A 25,197-nucleotide genomic window follows, 5' to 3' on the forward strand; every position below is an offset into this window, starting at 1 on the left:
AACGCTGCTTCCTCTGCAGAGACAAATCCTGCATCCGAGCACCAACAGGATCTGTATCTCTTGTTTCTCTTTTCCCCTTTGTTTTTAGTAATTTTTATTTTAGTTTTCACTCCTTTCAATTGCTTTCCCAGCAGCTGCCACACAGCTGGAATTAAGATGGAGTTTTCTCTTTTTCTTTCTTTATTTTTATTTTTAAATAGCTTTCCAATGGGTCTACATTCAAAACAGGGAGGTGAGGAAATCAGATAAGCCAGGAAATCCAAATGAGCTGGAAGGGCGTACAGCCGCACGGTAATTCAAGGAGTTAAAGGAATTCGACTGTCCGGGAACTTCAACAACTTGAGAACTCTGCATCTGATTTGCAGAGCTGAGTGAAAACACAAAAGCTGTCCGGTTGTTGCTTAATAAAAGGCTGCAGCTCTTCTGCAGCTGTCGATTTACTCATTTTCCAGGAATGAGCTCATTTTGGAGAGGAGCAGAATGCTTTCCTGCATCACTTCCCCTTGGGCAACAAGTGAGGAATGGGGAAGGCTACTCGTAACTGCAAAATAAAGCACATCTGAGAGGCACTTCAGTGAAAAAACACTACTTTCCTGACACATACCCTGTGCCATAGTATGCTGACAGGACCTGGCACAGCGTGGAGCCCTCGCGTGACTGCACGTTACCTACAGAAAATGCATTTTAACAGAAAAACGACACCTGTTCTGAGTGTTCTTGGGGTTTCCCATCCTGTGCACTGGGTGCTGAAGCGGGACCCCAGCCCAAGGCAGCACGTTGGGCTTCATTGAAAAGCAGCTAGAGAGCACACGGCAGCTCAAAATATCATTAATTAGACCCCCGAGCAGTTGCTCCATAGGATTTCTGAGGAGGGGACTCAAATCAGCCCTTAAATGCACCAGGATGGGGAGAGAGATGGGGACGGAGCAGCATCCTCCAAGGGGGACACTCCAAGAAATGTATTTTGTGAAAAAGGAGAACTGAAAGCTCCAGGAAACTCTTATCAAGAAATTCAGCATGCTGAATTAGGGACTTTCTGAAGATCTATTAAAAGCAGCATTGCAAAGGAACAGATTCATTTCACAGCTTTAAAAAACACATTAAAAAAATGGCATGCTGCCCTAACAGACCGTTAAAGAAAAAACAGAATGAAAACCTGGGAACTTTCACCAAGTTCAGGTTATATTTCTTTGGGGTTATTTTCTCCCTCACTGAGGGGTTCAGGGAGCACAAACCCCTTTTGTTTTCCCAGGTCCTTCTCCAGCCTCAGCCCACCCCGTCGCCAGCAGCGTTTTGCTGCCCCTCGCCCCAGCTGAGCGCCCATCCAGCCACCCAGCGAGTTCGGCCAGGGCAGCGATCCAACCAGAAAAATGAATCATTTATTTCAGCGGGGTTCATTTTCAAGTGGACGAACATGATTCAGCCCTGCAGATGCTCCACACCGTGTGCCAGGAGCGTGCAGCTGCTGCCAGGTCACTTCCAGCCCAAAGTGGGCGGTTGAATCCCAAGTGTTGCAATACTGCGATTCCCTGAATTCAATTAAGAACATGCAATTACTGAAGCCTGACACCCCCAGCCCCCCATGCTCTGCCCAAGCCCCCCAGCCCCACTCACCTGCACACCCCAGTGTGGTCCGGGGAACAGCCCCCCTATTTCTAGCACAGCAATACACTTGCATGATAGAAACACAGGCACTTAACAATCCAATCCATCTTTATTTTGGTAGTACCTTCTGCTGGAAAAGGAAGAAAACCTCAACTTTAGATATACAGCAACGTGGTAAAAGAAAGACAGGTGTATAAAACAAACGGCAAATGATTCAAAGTGCCTGATGGCAACATCAGGAGGCGCATTACAAATGTGTCGCCTTTAGACACGATCCCTTCTGCTTTCTGCTACCAGAGTACTGGGTGCTGGCAATGGAGCAGATGGTGCTCGCTATACAGATATATTTAAATAAGGTATTTTCTTTGTAGTGCAAACAAAATCAGACATTAAATTCCTCCATAGAAAAATACAACCTTATAACACCAAAAAGTAAATGCGTCTTCTGAGATTTGGATAGACTAGTTAACTATTTCTTACAACAGCTCTGCAAGGTACCGGCAAGCCGTTATACCTGGAACGGTGGCACAAATGAACTGATTTGCCCCAAGTCAGCCCAAATCCATCTGCTTCAGCTCCGTTTTACCTACTGGAGCACAAAGTGAGTGTATTGTATGGCTGGGATTTGGCATGTCACCAATAGAACAGCTGAACAAAGGGACTTAATATTGAAGGAATAAAGGTCTTGAGTTTCCAAGAACTCTCTGTTTGAATTCTGCACGTGTTTTTCTCTATTCTGGCAATGATAGACACGGTATGACACTTGGAAAGTGATGCTTTGGGGTGGCATCTCACACCACGTTGACAAGTGATGTCACCAGGCCAAGAAGATCCCACCCAAATTTGCAGTTACCTTGACGAGCAAAATTCTTTGTATGTGTAGCTGTGTAAATACTGTGCAACCATCAACTGGGTTACTCCAGGGTGAACAAGAACAGTGCCAAATCTAGATGCAAAGGAAAGTTTTCATATGATCCATTTGAAATGTCAGAAAACAAGAAACTGATTGAAATAGGGCGATGCCAACCAGACAGTACAGAACTATTTTACAGACTACTAACTTAGGACCCCTGGTCTACTCGACCAGGGCTCTACCCCCTGAGCTACGGAGCCTTCTCAGGAGAAGATAAACTTAGCTTATATGTACACACGTGAGAAAATTCTGAGTCCCACCTTTGCTTCAAGCAAAGGGAAATACTCAGAGCCACCGGCGGCGCAGGGCTGGGGCTTCCCAGGAGCTAAGTACAAGTCTGCATAAACAAAAAAGCTGGCTTTGGGTCATTTTCCTTGCCTTACAGGGATGCGTCAACCCTAGAAAGGTTGTTACTCAAGCTGCAACTTAGAAGCTGGTGCTTTAATCCTGTTTTTTACCTGTGTTTGGTTTCCAGCCCAAGGGATCAGGGCACAGGCGAGTTCCGTGGCTCAGGGCTCAGATGGTCCCCAGGGGATGGGACCTTCCCTCAGGCAGCAAATGGGACGTCCAGGTGTTTCTGCAGTTCTCAGGCTCAAATTTTAACTACAAAACAAAATCTGTACATTTCTATGCAAAAAAAAAGAAGCCCAAGTTGAGTTCGAATCTCCCCATCGTAGAGTAAGAAACTAACGAAAATGGATTTGGGCTCAATGTGATGATAAACCATTATCAGACATATTGCAACCATTATTGCCTGATAACTACAGAATCAGAACACAGAACGCCACCCTAACTCACATTTTTTTTGAGTTTTCCCAAGAAAAACAAAGGTCTTGTCTAACTTTAATGTGAAGTTATATAACTGATATGACTTACGAAGCCAATGTTCCTATATAAATGCACCTCTATATTTGTTCATTGCAGAACACAATGAACTGTTAGCAATCATTTATTTCACCTTATAAAACTAAAAAGGTGATGATAGCTTTGTGCAGAAAAAAGAAACAAAAATACGATATTTTCAGCATACATCTGTCATATCTGAGGATAAAGGATCCCATATTCTGCTCTTCCTAGTGCTTCCATGCAAACCAAAGGCACCATTCCTAACAGTGAGGTTGCAATTTTGGATCTATTTTGGGTTTACAGAGGTAAATAAAAATTGCCAGGACAAAGCCAAAGTTCCTGTGCTGAGCACACTACTGCGTTACTTACTGCTATCACAACAAAGACGGATTGGGAAATACTGTTGCATGTACTTATGAATCCACTGTTGAGAAAAATGAAAACATCTAAAAAGAGCTGCCTCTAAAACCAGCTGGCAGGATACACGTCGTTACACCCAACAGAAGGATTAGACTGTTTTTAATGAAGACGAGAAATACTCACATCTCTGCAAATCCCTTAACTACACAGTTATGTCTTTGTACCTTTTACCAAGCAGAGGAAAACAAAAGCACCCACTTGTGCACACCCCCGTGAACCCTACAGTGCATGCGCGGAACAGCGATGCCACCCAGCACGGCAGCAGGAGTTGGCCACATCTGCCAGCTTGCGGTAAGAGGGAATGTTAAGTGCTGATGAGTGTCGTGTTTTATCTGTAAATGAATGTTCTCACGTTGGTTGGATACCAAGCTAAGCTCGTGGTGTAATTCAGACCCTCTTTGCAGTGAGTATATAATGACTGTGGAGCGTTTTCTTCCCCGTCTCTTCTAAGCAGGTGGATCTGAAGCATAAGCAGGGACAGACTGGCCGGTGGGGGAGCAGGACCTTGCGGGGACACGTGTCTGCAGGACACCTGGTCGGGCTGGCAGCAACGCCCACCGAGGGCGGGAGGCACGGCAAGACCCTGCAAACCAGCCCCATGGGGTGGGATGCTCCAGTGGCAACTGGTTTTGCTCCAATTTCCAGCAAGAAGAGCCCAACCGCAGGCAGGGACGGCTGAGGGAGGAAGGTGGGTGCTCCTGCAGAAGCTCCCAACCCCAGGAGATGACCGGCTGCCATGGCAGTGTCTTCTTGCCCAAGGCAAAGCAGGACACAGCGAGGGGAGGAGGAATTTCTGAACAGCCGGAATAACGGTGGGGATGCTCGCTGCCACCATGGCGTTATTCCTAAGGCCAGGCTGGTGGAACACGCTCAGTGCTTCAAATACAATTTCCCTTGTCTGTCCCAGCCCCGATGTTTTCCACGCGCACCGTGATGTGTGTACAAAGGATCATCACGGGCACGAAACATGACGTGCCGAGGAGATGTGGGCCGTCAGGAGCTCAGAAAATGACCCTGTCCTCCTGCGTCCTGTCCCACCACAGCGTGCTGTTGAGCGTGCCGAAGCTGCTGTCCTCCTCCTCCTGCTCCTTGGCCAGCTCCACGAACACCTGCGACACACACAAGGGATGCGAATGCACCACGTTCCTCCTAGGAACTCACTTGGTCACAAACAGAATTCATGCTAAAACCCCACGTGTACTGAACGTGTTGCTTCATCTCTGAGTAAGAAATTTTTAGCTTAGTTTTGGGGTTTTTTCTCTCCTTGCTCCCACCTCGTTTCTTCAAAAGCGCAATGAAAAGGAAGTTGAACCAAATACATGCTAAAGAACATTTATCGTCAGCAATAACTAGTTTAGAATAAGCAATAATAAACCTCAGCTTTCCCCTCCTTTCAGAAATGAACAGTACTGCCCGTCTTTTCAATAAATCACAGCAACATTTCCAGTAATGCCACAAATTGATTTTGCTCCAGTCACTGCAGTTGGCGTCTTATTTTTAAAGGAGAAAATGGGAATAAAGAGGAGCAGGGGAACTGGCACTCCCAGTTCACTTGGGAAAAGGGGATTTCAGTTCCTTAAAAATGCCCAAATAGGCACCAGCAGAGCAGCCCGGGCTGCCCAGACACCGAGGACAGGGACAAACTGCGGGCACAGGGCTCACCATCATCAAAAAACCTGCAGCATCTTCCCATGGCAAAATACATATATATAATTTGCTTTAACATACCTGTTCCAATGTTGCCTGAGAAAAGCTGTACTCCTCGATGTTAAAGGCATGTTTTACTGTTAAAAGAATTAATGAGAGTGCAAAAGAGTTAATGAGAGTGCATGTTTTCATTATCTGAAACAACTGGATTTAAAAGCATTTTAAGCTGGTGCAATGACTCTTCATTTAAAAAGGAGCAGAGCTGTGGACACCAATGATAATACAAAAATAAATTGATTTGGAACAGAAATGCACAAGTGCCACCGCATGGCAAATGTGTCAGTTATGGAAGACTAAATTATTTCTCTACATGATGCATGGCAAGTGCTTAATTACCTTCTTCCAGCTTGGAAAAAGAATGTGAAAGCGACTGTACATCTTCTTTAGGAATTTTGTATGCCAAAATAGAAGCAAAACTGGAACAAAAAAACAAAGCAAATTTAGCTTCAGGTAAAATTCCTCAAAGTGAAAAATATAGATATTAAAGTGAATAGATTTAAACTCATTTTCTGAAGGTTACTCCAGGCATTTTGACTTGTTGCCATCACAAAACAGGTAAGATGCGGCTCCAGAAGATCTGTCTCCGAGATGAAACCGCTCTATGAGTTATATGCTCATCAGCTAAGATTCAGCCATTTCTATTCCATCTATAAACTCATGAATGAAAAAAAAAAAATCACTGCCTCAAACTAAAAAAGTTATGAGGTTTTGCCTTTCACGTGAACTGAGGCAAAGGTGACGGGATCTCCTGGGACTTGGCATCAGGCAGCAGTTCCCACAACCCAGACTCGAGGACAGGGACCTGCTCCACCCCACACATTTCCTTCTCAACATTTAACTCTCCTCCATGTCTCCCACACTTGAGGAATCCTTATCTGACAGCTGCAGTGCCCCTATTGGAGCCTCACTAGCGCCCACCAAGCCAGACCCTCGAGTTCACAGTGCAGAGATTTAAAGCAGCTGAGGGAAAAAACAACCAACCCAGAGAACCTCAGAATTTCAAGCATTTCTAGATAAGGGCCAGTGACTCAGATTTTCTCCCCATTTCCCAGGGGCCCAGACCGAGGAGGAAGCCGTTAAACACCAGCTATGCAGAAACTGAGTTTTGCTTCCCCCACGCCGAACATCTGGACACGGGACTCGCAGCCACCGCCCCGGCACTTCTGCTGCCATCACAGCCCTTCCTCTTTTCATTTTTAAGCTACGCATAAATATTTTGTGCAAATATTAGTATCATGGCATTTCTTACTTGCTGCCAAGGAGCTACTGAGAAATTGATTATTGTATTAATATGAAGTGAAACTTCACCTTTCCTGACGATTTGCGTTGGGGAAGATGTGCAAAATCTGGCTCTGCAGATACTCCACTTGCTGTACATCTGCTGCTTCTTTTAACTTCATTTCCAAGAAGTACCCTCTGCCAAACTTGCTCTTCAGGTGTTGGACAGTACCTATACATCTACCAGTTGCAGAGGGAAAATAAGAGTTGTACATGTTACACCACGCTCAAACAGCAGCTTAACTCCTAACGGATCCTTTTTGCAGTTTAATTTTGCTCCAAGTTTAAGGTGCAAAACAATTATCTACCTATATTTTCAAAGAAATCTATTCTAGTTAACAGCTGTCCTGTCCTCCCTGCGGTACCTGAGCTGCCCGGCCACCAGGATGGCCACACGGTCACAAACAGCATCTGCCTCCTCCATGTAGTGCGTGGTCAGGATAGCCGCTCTCTCCTTGTTCTTAAACGCTGCTCGAATTGCCCGCCTACAAAACATAACAAAAGATGACTCAAATCTCATACACTTTATATTTTAAGATTTGTTTTGACTTTCAAGGCTTTAATCTCCAAGTTCTTCTGGGAGAGGACGCACCTGTCGACACCTGGGACTAAGGTTGGGATGGTTCCCTGTCTGTGGCTCTCTCTGGTGTTTACAAGGATAATGCAATTACATAAAATTGGGCAAATTTTATCGGGCCATGAACCTGTGGCCCTGGTGGCACTTACCACATGTGCTGCTTGGCTTTGGGATCCATCCCGGTTGACGGTTCGTCCAAGAGCGTGACCCGCGGGTTGCCCAGCATGCTCAGGGCAAAGCAGAGCTGGGGGACGGCAAAGGGACAGCGTGAGGACACAGCGGCTGCTGGGGACACCCCAAGGCGGTGACTCCAGCAGCTCCCCCGTACCTTGCGTTTCAGGCCCACGCCCAGCTTCTTCGTGGTCTTCTGCAGGTGGTCTTTTAAATCCAGGGCACCCGCGATGCTGCGGAACAGGGAGGAAGGACCACACGTGAAAAGCTGAGACAGTGATGGTTTGGCTTCCCCCTCATCACACAGTAGGCGAACGGCCTCATTTGAAGAACTCGATGACAAATATTTATATATGTTTGTATATAAAGTGTAAAAAAACAAAGCAACAAGAAGAATCAGAGCTGGGCGCTTCCATAGGAAAGCACCTGCCTGGAGGAGCCCAGGGTGACAACCCAGAAACAGCTCCAAGCCCTGGACTGCCCATCCTTGCTGTCTCTGCAAGGGTCATTGGTAGCACTTCCTAACTTAAAGAAACCCAAAACAATAGAAAACACCAAAAAAAACCCCAACCCATACACAAAAAAACCAACCACAAACAAAAAAAACCACTACACACACACACACACACGAAAAACACCAGCACCACCACAAACAACACCAACAAAACCAGTTGAATTTTGGGTGACTGAATCTCTGTCTCCTGACCAACAATTTCAGACTTGTTGAATTTGCTGCAAAGATCCAATCGAACTTAAATGAAAGAAGATTGCATTAGGAAAAGTGAAAAAAAGAAAGGCTAGGAAAAATATAGCCAAACGGTAAAGATTTCTATAACAAACTACTTACCGTTTTATGACTTCCTTAACATCAGACTCGCTCATTCCTTTGATAGCGCCATAAATTTCAAAGTGTTCTTGCAATGTAATATCTGGCCAAAGCGGGTTCGTTTGAGGACAATACCCTACAAATTTCACCGAGTCGTCTTCACTGTTCAAGCCAAATGAACAATCTCCCATCAGAACCTGCGAGGACAACATACAGCTTTTACTCAACAATATTCTAAGTATCAGAACAGGTTTTGTGAAGTTTTAGCAAAAACCACTCAGAAACGCTTGCAATAATGATAAAAAATACAGAATCATTTTCTATTTAGTTTGTAGCATGTAACGTACCTGCCCACTGGTTGGCTCAATCTCTCCAACAAGCATATTAATTAACGTGCTTTTCCCCGCTCCGTTGGGTCCCAACAACCCCAGAATTTCTCCTACAGGATGGATGACACAAAACATTGCCCATCAGGCCAGATACACGGACTCAAGAGTTGGTTTTGTAAATAAAGCAGCTCAACAGCAAGTAATCAAACTCCCACCTTTTTTTACGCAGAGAGAAACATGTTTTGTCACCACTTTCTTTATTTTTCTCCCCAGAAGAAATTCCTTCCTTTCATCAAACTCCTTGTGCAAGCTGCTGACCAGGATTGCTGGCATCTAGGAGAGAGGAGAGAAGCGGCTGCAGATGCTGACCAAATCCCAATTTGGGGTTTTGGTGGTGCCCACGGTGTTACCTCCTCGTTTTTGGGGCCGCTCAGTATCTCTTGGACTCGCAGCCTCTCCGCCTTCACATCTTCATCTTCATTCTCATCATGCGGGGCGTCAGGGAACTTCCAGCTTTTGGGTTTTGTAGAACATTTTCTAAGGGGAAGGAAACAACAGGACACGTCAACTCAGCATTCAGGTGGGATCTGGTCTCCGCCTGGATGCAGAAAGCAATTTGTGTTTGCTGAACCCGCGTATAACAGTTATTCAGCACATCCAAGAAGCCCAAAAGAGCAGAAAGATCTCATCTTTACGCCAAGCTCTTTGCTGGGGTTGGCATCTCCAGCCATGCAAAGGAAGTTCCTGTTTTTATAATATATAGGGGATGTCCTTACCAAACTCCTGATTTTGCACTGATAGAACTTAAAAGGAAGTAAAAACCCTATTTATATACTTTATTGACTGAATTTCAGAGAGCTAAAGCTAGAAAAACAAATTCTTTAGACACTTGGGATGGGATATAACCATGGGTATGATATTTTCTGCAATATCTCCCATAACTACAGGCTGCATATCCCAGTTTCATCACCAGCATCACTTCAAAAACAGCTTCTTAGGACTATTATTTTTTAAAGTCGATTAAACAGAGACGTACCTGAAAAACGGATCCTCTCTCACTGTCCTCCCTCCATTCTTCAGCTCGAAACATCGCAGCAGGAAGAGCCAGACGAGACACTGCAAATAGGGCTAAACCAGACAAATACAGCTCTGGTTACTCGGAGTGCTGCCAGCCCTGCGAGCCTGGTGATCCTATAGGTGATCCCATAGGTGATCCTACAGGTGATCCCACCAGTGCAATGAGTGACAAGCACCAGCTCCTCCCCACCACAGAAGTGCTGATGTTTCCAAAAAGACTAAACGTATCATTAGGTGCTCAGCGTGTCAACGCTGAGGATGCACAACCAGAATCTGCTTCGATTTAATGGCAATTATTTGGTTTTTGGAGACAGAAGGGACTGCCCCCTGTTCTGCAGTTTTTGCTCCATGAGCACAGGCTCCCATAATAATCAAGATTAATCCCAACATCGTTAATAAGACTATTGAAGCAGATGTTGAGCTGGTGGGCACAGCAGATTTTACTGATACTGTTCATGCTGCAACAGGTTGCAAAGCCACAGGCTCCAGCAAATCTTTATTAATAAAGATGCTTGAGCAGAAGGGGCCTCCCGGCAGGAGTCAGCAATTCTCTACAGCAAATAATCAAATAGCCACGCTTACAGCTAGAACTGCTACCAGGAGCCGGTCCCACGGGTCGTAGTATCCTCCGTTCTTTCGCTTGCCTTTCCATGAGATCTGACAGTGCAAAAACATACATTCAGGAAAATAATCACCGCTGATATTCTGCACTGCACTTCAATCTCAGATCAGTCATTTAAGCTACACTGCTCAGTCACTTTCTGAGCTCTGCAGAGACCCCGCTTGCTCGAGCTTGATGCCAATAAAACCCCATCCAAGTCCCTGGGGCTGCTCCCAGTTTAAAGCCACTGACTCCCAAATAACACATCGCCCACCACTGTGTTCACCCAGCCCAGAAACGCAGTTTTCCTTTAGATATTTAATGGAAAACTCGCTCCTTTCCCCATTTTAAAACTTGCAACGCGCTGAAAAAAGTGACTTTTCACCACCAGTTGCTACTTTTCACATATTAGATTTCATTATCATTAAAGACACCCACGCAATCCCAGCCTTTTACAAGTGTTCTGGAGAGGACTTCTTACATCCCCTTACCTTTATAAAACAAATCAGACAGCCAATAAGGGGATAAATAGGGATGAAGATCGAGAAGACATAATGCAGGACGGTGGTTACCAGGTAATAGTCCAGAAAAAAGGCCACTTCGGTGACAACCGTACAGAGCAAGGCTGTCTGTACAAAGGAAAAGGAAAAAAAAGCCCATTTTCATTCAGTTCAGACTCTCCAAGCATAAGTTATCTAATTTGAGGCACTTTTTTTAAAGCTTTTATCATTTAGGATATGACAGTAATACAGAGACACTGGTAAATGTTTCAAATTCCTTGTGCATGAAGGACGCACAGTTCAATAAAATAACTGAGCAGCCGGTTGTGGCTTTGGAAATAAATCAGTGTTCCCAGCGACCCGAAATCAAGGTGAAGTTACTCACCACCGAAAATATAAATGACCAAAATTCTTTCGTGTTCTGGACTTTTTTAAACGTGAAGGAGACCACGTAAGTGAAGAGCACGACTGACGGCACGTAACCGATCAGGCAAAAGATCTGCAAAGACAGGAAAGGCTTCTCAGGAAATGTGCAGCAAGAACCCAGGGGTGAATTGTTTGTGTAAGTATCAACTAGAATCATTTCAGCGTGTTACGTAGCTCTGTATCCTTCCTTGTCACTTAATTTGGTGTATTTTGCCACCTTGGTACGTACAACACATTCTATCAAAGACACAAATAAAAGAGTACGTGAAAAGGCAGGAACCGCACTCAGTTTCCTTTAAACTATTTCCATTTTTTGTTAATAACATAAACGTTGACCTGAAGATTTTAGCAAATATTAAGAATTCCAGCTTTTAGCCTTAGCATTTTTGCAGATATTGCAACAAGGGTAGATGCTCTGGTAGAAAAATGACCCCGCAGTGCAATGGTCCCATCCCAAACCTGATTAAATCAGAGCTTACGGGAGAGCAGATAGGAAAATCTGATTTTTCTCAGTTACGGCCAATATCTCAGGGAACCCTGCTCTGAATATAAAAGATGAGGAGACTTAAAGTCTCTTCAATTTAATCATGTTCTGCCGTTCATTGCAGGGCTGGTCTGTGTTCAAAGTCGCTGTAACCTCATCGTTGGCCGCACACCGACGCAAATGGAGCAATTATCAATTGGCAGCAAAGAGCACGAAGCCACTGAGCACAGAGGGGAAAAAAAGGATGCAGCATTTCCTCCGAATATCCTGGTATTTTAAAGCTTCACTTTATTCCTGTTCTGAATACAATGCAAAATTTCAGCATTTTTCCCCCATGAAAAGCTGCATTATTTAGCCTTTGGTGCAACCTGATGGGTGCCTTTACTGCAGCAGCCTTAATTGGGCATTTTCCCTGTGTACCTGTTGGAAAAAGTCCACCAAACCATCTAATAAAAACCAACACTTGTGGAAAACAACCTAACCACGCTCTCGCATCCCCACGGCACTCACCACAGCGAGGAACTTGCCCACGTAGAAATAAACGCCGTAGTGGAAGGCGAAGAGGCTGCCCAGCATCAGGACGAGGATGGACAAGAAGAGAGGGAGGTCCACCACGGCCTGGCCGGTCCAGTACGCCGAGGGATACAGCCCTGCTATCTTCAGCTGCGTGTACGCTTTGATCTGCAATGGGAAAAGACAATGCGACATTAATAATATGTTAATTAAAACGAACGCAATGGCAATCTGTGTCGGTGTGTACGCGGGATATTGTTCCACCTAATATACTGCTTTTACACTGACGGTGCGTCATGGTGTCACCTGCTTATTGCTGATTTTAGCTGCAAAAAGCATTTCCAGGGAAAGCAAAAGGGCTTTTCCCACATCTGCTCTACCCAAGGCAGCAAACAGCAGCCACATCCACACTGCCCCTCATGAGAAAAGACACTATATGAAACAACGCAAGATTTTCGCCAAGCCCTGATGTTTTTAAGTTCTTCTGCAGTCTATGGATCTCCACCTGGGAGTTTACCTTATGGTTTTCTGCGTTGTCCATGGCAAAGTAAGGCGGCATTCCAGTAATAATGATTCCCAGTAACACGGCTTCAAAGTAGATCTCTAGTCTGAAGATTGTGTCTGGAAGATTCTGAAACATAACCCAGATTTCTTCAACACCAGAATGGGTGTGACCAAAAAAAAACACTTTTAAAATTGGAACGTGACCGCAAATGCTAAATCATATTTTCTGTGTATCTCAAGATATCTGAGTGGCAGCATGAAGAAAAATACCTATGGAGGGGTTTGGAGTATTTGTAGGAGTGTCTAATAGACCCTCATGTTTAAGGGTGATTTTGGGTGCGCTCACCTGGACAAAGGGGTTGCTCCAAATCTGGATGCTCTCCGTCACGTTTAAACTGTGCAGCAGCAGATTGCTGACAATATTCATCAAAACCGGCAGGGAATGGACCATGGTGCTGTTGAATACGAGCATGAAAACGTAGTTCTGCAAAGGAAAGTGTTGTGAAGGGTAATACCCTCTCCCATGGGCTTAATTAAACCTGAACATTGGGAAAAAGCTTTGCATAATAGAGTAGGTTTTGCAGGAAGCTGTGAGCTGCTCAGGGTGGTTATAACATGTAACCTCATTCAGGAAAACAGTCATGCTCATAGAGAACAAATTATTTGGAATAAATTCCCAGTCTGTTTTATGCGACTGTGACTCTGTGACTAACGATGCTCCAGACAATTACAGCCTGAAAACCAAAACACGGAATGACACGCACTCATATGTTCTTGCTAATGCATTTAAAAGCCAGACAGCCAAAAATTTACATTAGCTAAGGGCTGCGCTGTCACACTAATATTAAGAGTTTGCAATGAATAAAAATGGAAAGAAGAGACAGAGCTGGCACATTGCACAGCAGTTCCTGTGCTGGAGATTAAATACAACCCAATGTTCAAATCTTGCTGACACTCCTTCAGTGGCCATACTGAAACGAATATTTTTGATCCAAGAAACTCATTTTTCTTTACACATGAGAGCACCATGGAATTATACATCTGTCAAAGGGTATAATTCGACCAGTATAAGGAATTCCTATGCCAGAGCTCTTGCGAAGTAAAATATTTCTTTTGGCTTTTTGTATCCTTGTGGGGAAGGAAGGGGGATGGAAGTTTTACTAGCCTACCATAATTACCATTAAGGAAGAGTATTTATTTTAATAATATTTCCATTCTGGTAATAAAAGTCCTCTTTGCAAGCCTCTTGTCTAAGCAATATGATATTGCCGTCTGTCTTACCTGTCTCGATTCAAGGTCGAACACATTTAAACCTGCGCTGTGAGGAGCAGCCGAGACGTAATCGCTGTCGTTGAACATCTCCAAGAGGATGTTCATGCTCCCAAGAGAGTGGACAATGTCATCGATATCCGATTCTGGTGTAAGACAGAGAAAACAACACGATCACTCATCCCAGCTTGGAGCATTTAACACAAAATTGTCGATGTGTTTTCTCACTGATATAACCCTATGACAAAAGATCCCTGTTTCCTTACACGCGCCTGTCAAAGAGTCCTCTGCTGTTTTGAGCAACAAGGATGATTTTATCTCGGCTTCCCACTCAACAGCCTCTGGAGAATCCAAGACATTTTTTTGTTATATTCTCCAGTTAATGTGTGCAAATCCAATGCAGCCGTGAGGAAGCGGAGCTGCCACCGAGCATTATCAGGACATTCCAAAAGTTTCAGCTGAACAGATAATTAGTTAAACGAGCAGGAAATCAACAGCACTTTGATACAGCATCTGGAGGAATGAAGTTGTATCAAGCACAAATTCCGAACAGCTCAAACAGAGGCTATTTTCTATTGTCTGGATCGATGCTACAGACTTTTACAACATCCTGAGTTGAAGCGGCTGCTCCCGTACCTGTGGAGTTCTGCAGCAGGAGGCGACTCCTGTACTTGTGATAGTTCTCTCCAGGCTTCAGCAAGTACAAATCTGGGGAAAGTTTGATAGCGGCTACAGAATTTTTGATGATGTGGTGTATGAAAAACAATAAAATCTGAACTACGAGAAAAATCAGAAAAAGCAACAACCTGCAAGAAATAAGAAGTTTTGGTTTTATTAAAAATCAGCGAAAGCCAACTCAGTTGATGTGCATGCTATCAAAACATGCATGTATTCAACAGTAACAGATATTCACAGCATCCTGCCCTTTCTCTGGTGTCATTCAAACAGGCTGTGAGAATTCTGTATACAAACGAGAAAGCCCCGGTACTTACATAACTCTCACGCATTTATTTTCCCGCTTGAGACTGAGGAAATGAACCTTGGCGATGGTGGAAACCTGTTTCTTCCAGAGGGCTGAGCTGCTCATGGCCGGCGCCTTCGCCTCCGAGAGCATCAGGAGACTCTGCTCCATGTCCTCAAAGGATCTGGTGTCCACTTCATCCTGCGCCTGCTGGGAGCTGAACACGCTGTAATCTGAAAAACAAACCAGAAGTCAACAGATGTTGATGCATCATCCTGTGCGTGCACCTGTATTATTAAATACCAGCACGTTCAGCTGCTAAACCCTCTTCTACCCACGCAAAAGCTTTGCAGAGCTGGATGGTTTATTAGTCTGTATCGCACAGAAAGCACTAGAAAGATTAAGATAACTTAAACCATCCAAAGGTGACAGCGGAAGAACTGATTAATTCTGCAGTAATATTAAGCGGTCCCAACTTTTCATTTGACCTGAAAGTTAGCTTGAAGAAGAGGAAGAGAGAAGTTCAGCTATTTCAGCCTTAAGCGCAGGCTTCTAATGTTACTGTTCACGCAGGAAGTTGGAAATAAATTTTATACTGTGTATTTACAATTTCTCGAAAGTAAGCTCCATTAGGAAAATAAAGCACATTTTTAAAAGCTAGCCATAAAAAGCGCCATCGTAAAACCAAGGGGTTAGATGTAAGTACACTGGATGAAAATTTAATTACTGCAGAGGCAATCAGTAAAAAGCTTTTCCCCTGGATCCTCCCAGCATCACCCCCCACCCACCTCATCGCTTTTGCGCGTTTTTCATGTTAAATATTTGAAAAGCCTGGAATGCCGTGCGGCCGAAGGCGCCCGGTGCTGCTGGATGCAGCGCTCGGCAAGAGGGGTTTTATTGTCACCTCCATAGCAAATCTCCATCTGGCAGTGACGTGGCATGGGCAATTATACAGTAATTAATACTAAACCAAATATGCGGAAAAACAGGAAAGCAGCCACAGTCCAGCCCACCTGCTTGATCAATCTCTGCCTCAACTTCCAGTTTCAGGTAGACATCCTCCAGCGTCGTCATGGAAACGCCGTAGGTGATAACGCCCAAATGGGAATGAGTGTCCAGGTCAGTAAACAAGCCTGGAGACAGGAGTGAAACACACTGCGTACTCTGAAAGAGAATTATTAATATATCGTCTTCCCGAGAGATCTTCAAGCCCATCAGAGGCATCCCTAAGGTCTTCTGCATGGCAGAGAAAAGCAGGTAACGTGACAATTTGGTTGCTTAATTATGAAAACCCAGGTCATGGCTTGAGAAGCAAGGTTAGGATACGCGTCTTTAGTGCGAAACTTCATCCTCCGTGGTGAGGTGTGGGAAATGGGGGATGTTTCCCCAAAGCTGTAGCATTTCTGAGAACCACCTCAGCATCTGAAAAATCCTGGGCTGCCCAGGCACAGAGATTTTACAAATAAAACCACCCAGAAACTTTATATATTTATGTATATATAAAAATACCCAGATCTGTCAAGCCAGCTTAACTGGGCAGGAGATACTAGACAACATGCGTAGCTTGAAAACCAGAATGATGTTCAGAGTGAGAGCAATTATTAGCACCTTGGGATAAAAAACATCATTGGGCTCTTGCCAGTCCTGTGAGGTGAAGGACTTGACAAAACGAGGAGCTTCAGAGTCAAGGTCAGACTGACAAGAAACGCAAATGCGTAAAATGGGAAGAGCAGTCGGATACCCAACGATGCTCATCCGATCTCCGCGATTTCTTCTGCCCCGGTGCTGAGGCACATTCCTGGCCTCAGCTTCTCCTTAAAATAGTTTGGTGGAATTGACTCAATCTTGCGCAAAGACGCCCATTTTTCAAAAGCACCTGCAGTGGCTGCTGAACTAATAAATTATTAACTGATTATATGCAATGGAGAACAAAAAAAAAGCGCATTTATGAAATATGAGCTGCGTTCACATCAGTATTGATTCTCCCTTTGCTTTCCACATAGCTCAAAGGACACGCTGCTTCTTCCATTTTCTCCTGGGAGATGAAGAAGAAGACTCGTGTAGGGCTGAGCAGATAATTGCTGCCATCTAGTGAAATCAGCACATCTGTCCCTCTCACCACTGGATTTGAAGCAACACAAGGTTCTCTGCAGCTCACAACGAGGGGGACGGATTATTGTAGGAGCATAGAATCGTAGAACCATAGAATCACCAAACAGTTTGGGTTGGAAGGGACCTTCAGAGGTCATCTAGTCCAACCCCATGGCCATGAGCAGGGACATCTTCAATGAGGTGACTTGGGGCTTTCTGGCTCCCCCCTGGAGGCCAGTCCTGCTCCTTAAAACGCTCTGCAATGAGACAATGCTTCTGCAGGACAAGGAGATTCTCAGACAAGAGGTTCTCTTCACCTTTCTGCTAAAAGCATCTCCCAACACTTGCTGCTTGGGACCCACATCCCTCTTAACACAACCCAACCACTTCAGAGGTGGCCACAAGGTCCTCACCCACCAGAGCAAGACCTTGCCGATCATCAGCCAAACGATCAATATTCATAATAAAACATATGCATAGCAAGGACAATTTAGCAAGAATTGCAGGCTATGGCCGCACTGGACGGATTTCTCTTCTGCAGCCCAACAATGACGTAAATAAACAAATACCTGCAAACTTGTCCATGTCCTTGAGCGGCAGCGTGTAGACCAGCTGCTCGGTGTTCTCCTGGATCAGGCTGGCTGCAGGGATGTGCTGGCGGATCAGCGACGTCGTGGCTTCCGTGTTGCAATAGGCATCAATGTGCATGCTGAGAAAATGTGCAAGAAACGGGGTTTTTAAAGACGGCTTTTCTCCCTGTATCTGCAGCAGAACTAGCAGACAGTTGTCCCTCAGTATGGAGATAATATAAGGATCTTTTTTGAGCGTGGGGTGTGCGATCTTAGAGATCCCAAGAGCAAACGATAAAAAAAAAAGATGCATAATGTCACGTAACAGATATAACACAAAACAAATACCTCAAGCGGTAGCCGATTCCCCATTTGCTTTTAAGAAAGAGAGAGGATCCAAGGCATTTTAACATCCCTTGAGAAATCACAGCTTTACGATCTAGAAACAAAAAAAAAAATATATGGAAAAATTAAAATCAAGATGACCCTTTGGAGAACTTGTAATTTACTCCAAAAAACAACTATATATTTCAAATACAGGCATATAGTACAGTTAAGAAGCATCACTTTTTGCTCTGTAAAATGATGGTCACTCGTGGACCGGGTGCCCTGGGCTGTGACGGGACTCACCGGCGAGGATGTCGGCCTCATCCATGAAGTGGGTGCTGAAAACCGTCACGCGATTCGCTTTCCTGTTTTTCAGGAGGTTCCAGACGATGTGCCGTGAACACGGGTCCATGCCCGCAGTCGGCTCGTCCAGCAGTAAAACCTTGGTGCAAAAACAAGCAGCATTTGCAAAGCCAAATCTACAATTATTGATCTTGGGAAATCCTACCTAAGTAACAGATACAGGGCTTTTTGAACCCTGCTCGTTAGGCCCCTATAACATATAGGGAATATCCTGGAGTAAGCAAGGCAGCTGTCTTCACTATGCTTTGAATAAATTCATCTGCTGTTGCGACAAATGGAAAAATCATATAGTAAGCTGATGCCATAGTCTGTTTTATTCTAGCACAATTAGGTTCAGCTATGGATTCACTCCTCCTATTAAGGGATAGTTAAATATACACACAAGCTTTTAAACTCCCAGCGAACTGTCACACACATCACTATTAACTATAGATCTAAAAGCAGTCCCTGTTCTCACAGGCCAGGAATAATAGATCTGTAACACAATGGAGTTCTCCGGCTCCGTCCCTGTGCCAGGAGCCTGGATGCTTTTACAACGAAAGTCCCCGACAGGTTCATTGTCAGGGGCTAAACGGTACCTGCCAGGAACGGCATCAAACTTGTCACATTATTTCCTTCACAAAGAGATCAAATCCAGAGCTACTGCTGCTCCCAAAGCCATTAACGTCCTCAAGTATAAAGGTTGAGCTATTGAAGCAATTTTAATTGTTTAAACCACAAATGAGAAGGGTGAAAAAAAGAGATCACGGCAATAATTTCTGCACCTTGCATGTTACTATATGTGGTAGTTGGTTGTGACGAGACGTCACCCTTGGGTGTATTGGTGACACCAAGTCGGGAACGTTTCCATCACACCTACCTTTGGGTTCCCGAGAACAGCAACTCCCACCGACAGCCGCCTCTTCTGCCCCCCGCTTAATTTTTTAGCTTGATTGTCTCTGATGGGCTGCATATCCAAATCCAGCAACACTTTCTGCACCTTTAAAACACGAGAAACACGTTTAATGTTTAATAAAAGCTGTAACTTTTTTTAACCAGATTCTTACCAATTAACACTCAAAATAACTGTTCCTAATTCCCAGTGTATTCTGTAGCTGAGCTGTACACCCTGCTAACGAACCCGAACATCCAGAGCAGGGTCTGAACCTCCAGCAAAGCCGAAGGAGTTAAAAGGTGTCTATGCTTGAACACAAATATTAGGATTTTAAATGTTTCATGAGCATTTCAGTTGCCTAGAAAAAATTAATAGTTCATCTTTGTAAAAATATCTGTCTGTACCTCTTTGCCTACTGTACTGCAAAGTAATATTTCCCCGCAAACTTGTCTTAAGGAAATACCTGCGCAATATAAGGGTATTTTATCCTACAGGTTGAAAATGAACATACAAGACAATACCTGTGCCCAGCTGACTCACCTCCTGTATCAAATCATTCTGGGGGATTCCTTTAATTGCAGCAAATATGGAGAGATTCTCCTCCACAGTTAATATATCAAAGTGGATGTCAGACTGGGGGCACACCCCTGCTATTTGTCTCACTTCAAGCATTTCATCGATCTCGGAGACTTTGTGCCCATAGACAGAAACAAACCCTGAAAAAAAAAATCCAGAAGCATCAACTGAGAGGGTTTTGTTGGTTGGTTGGTGGTTCTTTTTTGTTTTACAGCCAGAGATCAGGGTAACATGGACATGAATCTAAAACGGACTCTTGCAGACATAATCCATAGAAAAACGTGGCACATCTGAATGAACCATAGATGTTAATTGGTTTTCCAAAGCAGGGGAACTCCAAAGCTCGCCCCACGAGCAGCTCACCGTCCGTGGGCGGACACAGCCCGCACAGGATGTTCATCAGCGTCGTCTTCCCGGTGCCGCTGTGCCCCAGCAGAGCCGTGATCTGACCCTCGTAGATGTCGAAGGATAAATCTGGTCCCCGAGGCAGGCGCGAGAGAAAGAGGAGATGTCAGTGACAGCGCTCGTGGCACCCGGGTCCGGCTCCTACCGCGGAGGGAAATTCAAATACGGACATATGGGGTATGCATTTAGGGTCTGCTCAAAGGGACGCCTTACCTCCATGTCCCCGCATGGCAGGGGATGCTTGGGGGGGACAGTCCCCGTGTTTAAAAGCAACAAGATGAAAAGATCAGGGAGATGGGGCAGGGAAGATCGTATTGCTAACAACACAGGCAGAGGAGGAACCACGGGGACGATGCCAGCAGGTTTGTTTAGTGCTGGAAGGGCTCCTCTTTTTTGGGGTACCGTTTTAAAGAAGTTTACTGCCAAAGCGGTGAGAGATGATACACGCAAGCACATCTGGCATTCATGCTCCAAGGTCCCACCCCACTAAAAGAAACCAAAAAGCCCGAACTGAAACACAAAAGGCCACTCGACAGTTCAGCTATTGCTCCTTGGTGTCTGACAAGCAGCTAAAAAGCTAAAGTGTTCTTACTTCTCAGAGCCTCCACAGTTTCCCCCTTTTTCCTGAATGTTTTCTGAACACAGCTGATTCTGAAAGAAGACACATCATTTTATACACTATTTTATCTTTATATGGCATTTTGAACGATCAACACTCAGAAACAGTCACAATGAGGCGACTAAGCTAAACTGGCACTAGACAGGTCAAAATCCCATAGAGGCAAGTCAAGAGACGGGGCATCTTGTCACAGACGTTAGTCCAGCTCCACCCTTGTATCAGAAAGCTTTTTCTGGTATTTTCTAAGGTATTTCCTATGATGCCAGACCAGATTATTTCAAGCAGGTGTTTCTTTCACACAGCAGAACAATGCACTAGAGGTTTCCTAAGCTAGAAAAGGGCACAGCTATTCCCCAATAACTCCACAATACAACAGAAGACTCAACAGACAGGATATGGAAAACAGGTGTTAGTACACCAGACTCCAAAGATGTGATTACCAACAGCTATTGATCAATTTAAGCGAAAGAAAGCAGCTACCTTTCTCTCCAAGAAAGGTAAAAACCTTCCTTCCAGCCCCACTGATTTTCCCAATGAAAAAACCCACTGGTTTATCTGAAGGCGCCATGTAAGATGGGTTTTGGAAGCCTGGCCATCCTGAAAATGAGGATGGGGAGTGGATTACAGCTCTGAATAGTGGGGAGAACTGGGTATGACAGAAAACAAAACCAGTACATGTAAAGATTACAAGATAGTTCAAAAATGATGAAGAGCTGGCAGAGGGACGCTACGGAAAATGGCCAGGGTGGATGAATAGTGCGAAAGTGGCCACAATGTTCTCATGTGAACATCAGGATTAAAAATGGACCCTTCCACCTATGGCAGATGCCCGAAGAGACATGGATAGAATGGACAACACAAGAATCATTCTGGTCACGAAGCTCAAATATTTATTTGAGACTTGTGGAGCCAACGAGGAGTGAAGACACAGAGTTCCTCAGCCCACATCATGCTACGACACTGGAAAGACTGAAAATAGTATCTGAGATGCACTAAAAGTACATGACAGACCAGACGGAAGACAAACAGGTGACACAAAATACAATGTGAAAGATGAGAGCACAGCCATCTACTTTTCAGTTTTGTTTCACCCTCCTAGATCGGGCAGTTGGGTAAAACCACCATGAAGTTCTCCTCTGGTCTACAGAGGACACAACAGCCTTCACGCAAACCTATAATTCAGCCTTTTTCTCCTCAAATGCGTATTACCAGAAACCAAACCCTCCCAGCAGAGCAGGCGTTTCAACATCTGCAACCGCTTACGCCTCTCGCGGCCCCAGCGAAACGGAGGGGAAGGAAAAGGGGCCGGTTTTGAGAGGACTCCAGCTGAAGGAACACAATCCACAAACAAACCCTCTCATTAAGCCCCGCAGTTTATCCTTGGAGAGCATCCACGACGGCGGGGCGTCCCAAAAAGTGGAAACTTGCCGTGCTGCATGTGTGCGCAGAGGACCCGGCAATGCATACCATATGCTATTTGAATCCAACAACTAGAGGAAACACACTGATTTTTCAAATTACGCATTAAATATCAGGGACCCAAGTCTGCTAAACCTCACGTGGACAGGGCGGGCATCGTACCTGATGGCTTCTTTCCCCTGAAATTCGGAAGGCATGGGTTCAACTATCTCGCTGAAGCTCAAGCTGCCGTTGATGCTGCTCTCGTACAACTCCTTGTAATTTTTTCTGCGCTTGGACCAAAACGAGGGCTTCATGAAGAAAAACGGCGTGCGGCGGAGTCCAAACTCCCCTGGAGAGTGATGGGAAAAAGACAATTTCTTAACAGTAAGTGCAGATATTCCTCATCTTTTGGGTTTTAGCCACAAAAGCCATGAGCTCTCCTGCTAGAAGTTTAGCAGCCAGCCCACACCTCCATTCCGGAGCAATGTCGTCAGCCAAGTTTACATTATCCGCATTTAAGCCATCAACACTGCCAGCAGGTTCCAGTTTTGCTAAGTATTTAAATATTATGTGCCAATCCCTTTCTATGCAAGAGAAATCCCCAGCGCTGCAAGAACGGGGACGTAAACACCGGCAATATAAATCCAGAGAGATGAGAGGCGAAGGGAGCTGCAGGGCTTAACCAGGAATTAGTCACAAGATTAACAACTTTATTCTACGTTTCAATTTAAGCTACTGCCATCACAGGGAAAGGTCTGGAACAGGCAGACAAGTCTTTAATTTTCAACCCCATAAGAGCAAACTGCAGAGGCTGAGGCACCAGTTAACCCAGTAAGGAAGAGGGAAACAAAGTTTAGCTGGCATCCACAAAAGCCATCAACTCTCCACACGCTAATACCCCTCCTCACGTCCCACAGTTTTAATGGAATATAAACTATTTCAGCTAAAAGTACTCTGAGTCACAGCATAAAATATATTGGCAAACAGCAGCATCTCCTTTCTCCACAGGTGAAATTCAGTCAGAGGTGCCACCGGTCGTGTCACCCTCAGGACTTCGGGAACTGGTGATGTTTGCACAGTTCAATTTAATTCTTCTCATGAACATACCTGGGATAACCTGATCCAGGTAGACGGCTACAAGCAGATAAAATATGCTATCCAGCACCAATAAAATAAGAGAGATAAAGAGTGGGTAAGGCCCGTGATTTAGATTTGACAACGTTGCACCATCTTCGTAATCTTCTAGATGCATCACCTGCCAACAAACACAGACACATGGGGATGTCACACACCGGCACAGAACCAGCTGGGAAAGACAACACAGCATGGGGAAAAACTTAGTGAAATCAAAGAAAATCAGTGAAAAAGTGACCGAGATCACAGTAACACAAAGAATAACAGTTGCTCGACGACACATTGGATTTTGCTTGATACTAAATTGCCGCGGGAAGCTATTAAAATAGGCAATTTTCCCCACCATCATTAATTCATTTTAAATGTATATACATTTAAAATACCTGCATCAAGACCTATATGAAAACGATGCCAGACAAGTCAGCACGATGAGGTCGCGATCGGAGGAGTAGAAGGTTATTTACCTGCGCGATACCGACCAAGAAGCTGCACTGACACAAGGGGCTGAGAATCCACACGAAGGATTTGGGGAAATCCTCCAGCAGGACAATATTTAGGCCCACAAAACCAAATGCCAGCGTCGCCAAGAACTCCACTATACCCACGTGCTTCGACTTCTTAAATAGAGGCGTCAGCATAAGTGCAAAGAAAACCTAGGGACAGATTGAAAAAAATGTGAGAAGGTACTATATTAAAAATACAGGGTGTAGAAAAACTGAAGTAAAAAGACTATAGCTTCAATTTTGCCTCTGCTAATCGTATCATTTTCCTGGTACAGTCACTCCAGCATCCACCCACGTCCCACGCGTCCCTTACAAAGTGACAGATTTCCCAAAGATGCCAGAGCACAGAATAAAACAAAATAAAAGAAAAATAAGGAGCCATACGGCTGAGCGGGCACATACACCCTGGTTAGTACATCTCTTTAAATGACACAGTGAATAAGTGATTATTTCTGCATTGGTTGCTTACAAACTCAGACAAGCAATTCGCTCTATAAATTAATTCTCTGATCTGTAATTAGGGTTTTAACATCCCACTATATAGTAACAGCAAATGTTTAGAAGAGGGCACAGTTTAGGGCTTCAAAAGGATGCTGTACAGTGTTTTCAGTTCCAAGACAGATGGTTATAAACTGAGACGCTTCAGTAAGACAAGGTATTTGTCATAGTGATTGTTGGGACTTGAACAACATCCCAAAGCAAAGCGGAGCTGGGGAAGGGGACAGGGACAGGTCTGACACCCATCACCTGCAGAGGCCACGTTTGTTTTAGCGGAGAAGAAGAAGATCGGGTGGGAAAAAGCAAGCAGACAGACAGACAGACAGAGATGGGATGGCTGAATTGAACAAGATGGGGAATACTTACTGAAGAGATGCCATACAGAAAAAAGAGGAGAAATATCACAAAGGCACTGCTCTGGGGAAAGAGGGAGGAGGCCGTCGCGATCACCGCCATCAGAATGGACATGACGAAAATCAGGCTCATGTAGAGCAGCACCCAAGAAAGCCTAGGAGCAAAAACGGGAGAAAAACAAATCAAAACGCACAGAAACCAGTCAATGAATTCCCAGCCTGAATGATTCACACACAAAAATAGCCAAAACTACCATTCTTTAATATTCCAGACAGCTGCACCAAAGGACGGGCTTGCAACAAAACAAGAGGCCCCAGATAAAAAGAGCTCTTGTAAACATCCCCGGAATTGTTCTGAGCATCAGAGCACACACATCAATACCCACGGCATCAAAAAGATACACAATTAGATGATTCATTGTGGGTGGGTGGGTTTTTTTTGAACTTGCATAATTAATTCCCTGGTATGACCAAGAG

At 44.6% G+C, this 25,197-nt stretch overlaps 1 protein-coding gene across 10 annotated transcripts in view; it reads right to left on the bottom strand.

The window, feature by feature from the left end:
- Positions 1-1,695: 1,695 nt before the first annotated feature.
- The window catches only part of ABCA5 (ATP binding cassette subfamily A member 5), a 31,650-nt gene continuing 8,148 nt past the window's right edge, over positions 1,696-25,197 (bottom strand). For all 10 annotated transcript variants that reach the window (XM_021300379.2, XM_021300378.2, XM_065034995.1 and 7 more), the window contains exons 8-40: positions 24,734-24,875; positions 23,831-24,019; positions 23,340-23,487; positions 22,413-22,581; positions 20,805-20,863; positions 20,171-20,281; positions 19,772-19,947; positions 19,217-19,336; positions 18,298-18,436; positions 18,016-18,106; positions 17,668-17,807; positions 16,021-16,140; positions 15,039-15,240; positions 14,683-14,852; positions 14,059-14,192; positions 13,124-13,261; positions 12,791-12,904; positions 12,271-12,441; positions 11,236-11,349; positions 10,842-10,979; positions 10,332-10,406; positions 9,709-9,800; positions 9,083-9,209; positions 8,888-9,005; positions 8,691-8,782; positions 8,365-8,540; positions 7,675-7,750; positions 7,496-7,590; positions 7,135-7,254; positions 6,800-6,949; positions 5,828-5,907; positions 5,513-5,568; positions 1,696-4,893 (exon numbers count right to left, since the gene is read on the bottom strand). In XM_021300379.2, the coding sequence (XP_021156054.2) occupies positions 4,786-4,893; positions 5,513-5,568; positions 5,828-5,907; positions 6,800-6,949; positions 7,135-7,254; positions 7,496-7,590; positions 7,675-7,750; positions 8,365-8,540; positions 8,691-8,782; positions 8,888-9,005; positions 9,083-9,209; positions 9,709-9,800; positions 10,332-10,406; positions 10,842-10,979; positions 11,236-11,349; positions 12,271-12,441; positions 12,791-12,904; positions 13,124-13,261; positions 14,059-14,192; positions 14,683-14,852; positions 15,039-15,240; positions 16,021-16,140; positions 17,668-17,807; positions 18,016-18,106; positions 18,298-18,436; positions 19,217-19,336; positions 19,772-19,947; positions 20,171-20,281; positions 20,805-20,863; positions 22,413-22,581; positions 23,340-23,487; positions 23,831-24,019; positions 24,734-24,875 (4,150 nt within the window). In that variant the 3' untranslated portion in view covers positions 1,696-4,785. The remainder of the gene's footprint in view (positions 4,894-5,512; positions 5,569-5,827; positions 5,908-6,799; positions 6,950-7,134; positions 7,255-7,495; positions 7,591-7,674; positions 7,751-8,364; positions 8,541-8,690; positions 8,783-8,887; positions 9,006-9,082; positions 9,210-9,708; positions 9,801-10,331; positions 10,407-10,841; positions 10,980-11,235; positions 11,350-12,270; positions 12,442-12,790; positions 12,905-13,123; positions 13,262-14,058; positions 14,193-14,682; positions 14,853-15,038; positions 15,241-16,020; positions 16,141-17,667; positions 17,808-18,015; positions 18,107-18,297; positions 18,437-19,216; positions 19,337-19,771; positions 19,948-20,170; positions 20,282-20,804; positions 20,864-22,412; positions 22,582-23,339; positions 23,488-23,830; positions 24,020-24,733; positions 24,876-25,197) is intronic.

The sequence above is a fragment of the Columba livia genome, chromosome 18 (genome assembly GCF_036013475.1).
Source record: "Columba livia isolate bColLiv1 breed racing homer chromosome 18, bColLiv1.pat.W.v2, whole genome shotgun sequence".
NCBI lineage: Eukaryota > Metazoa > Chordata > Aves > Columbiformes > Columbidae > Columba > Columba livia.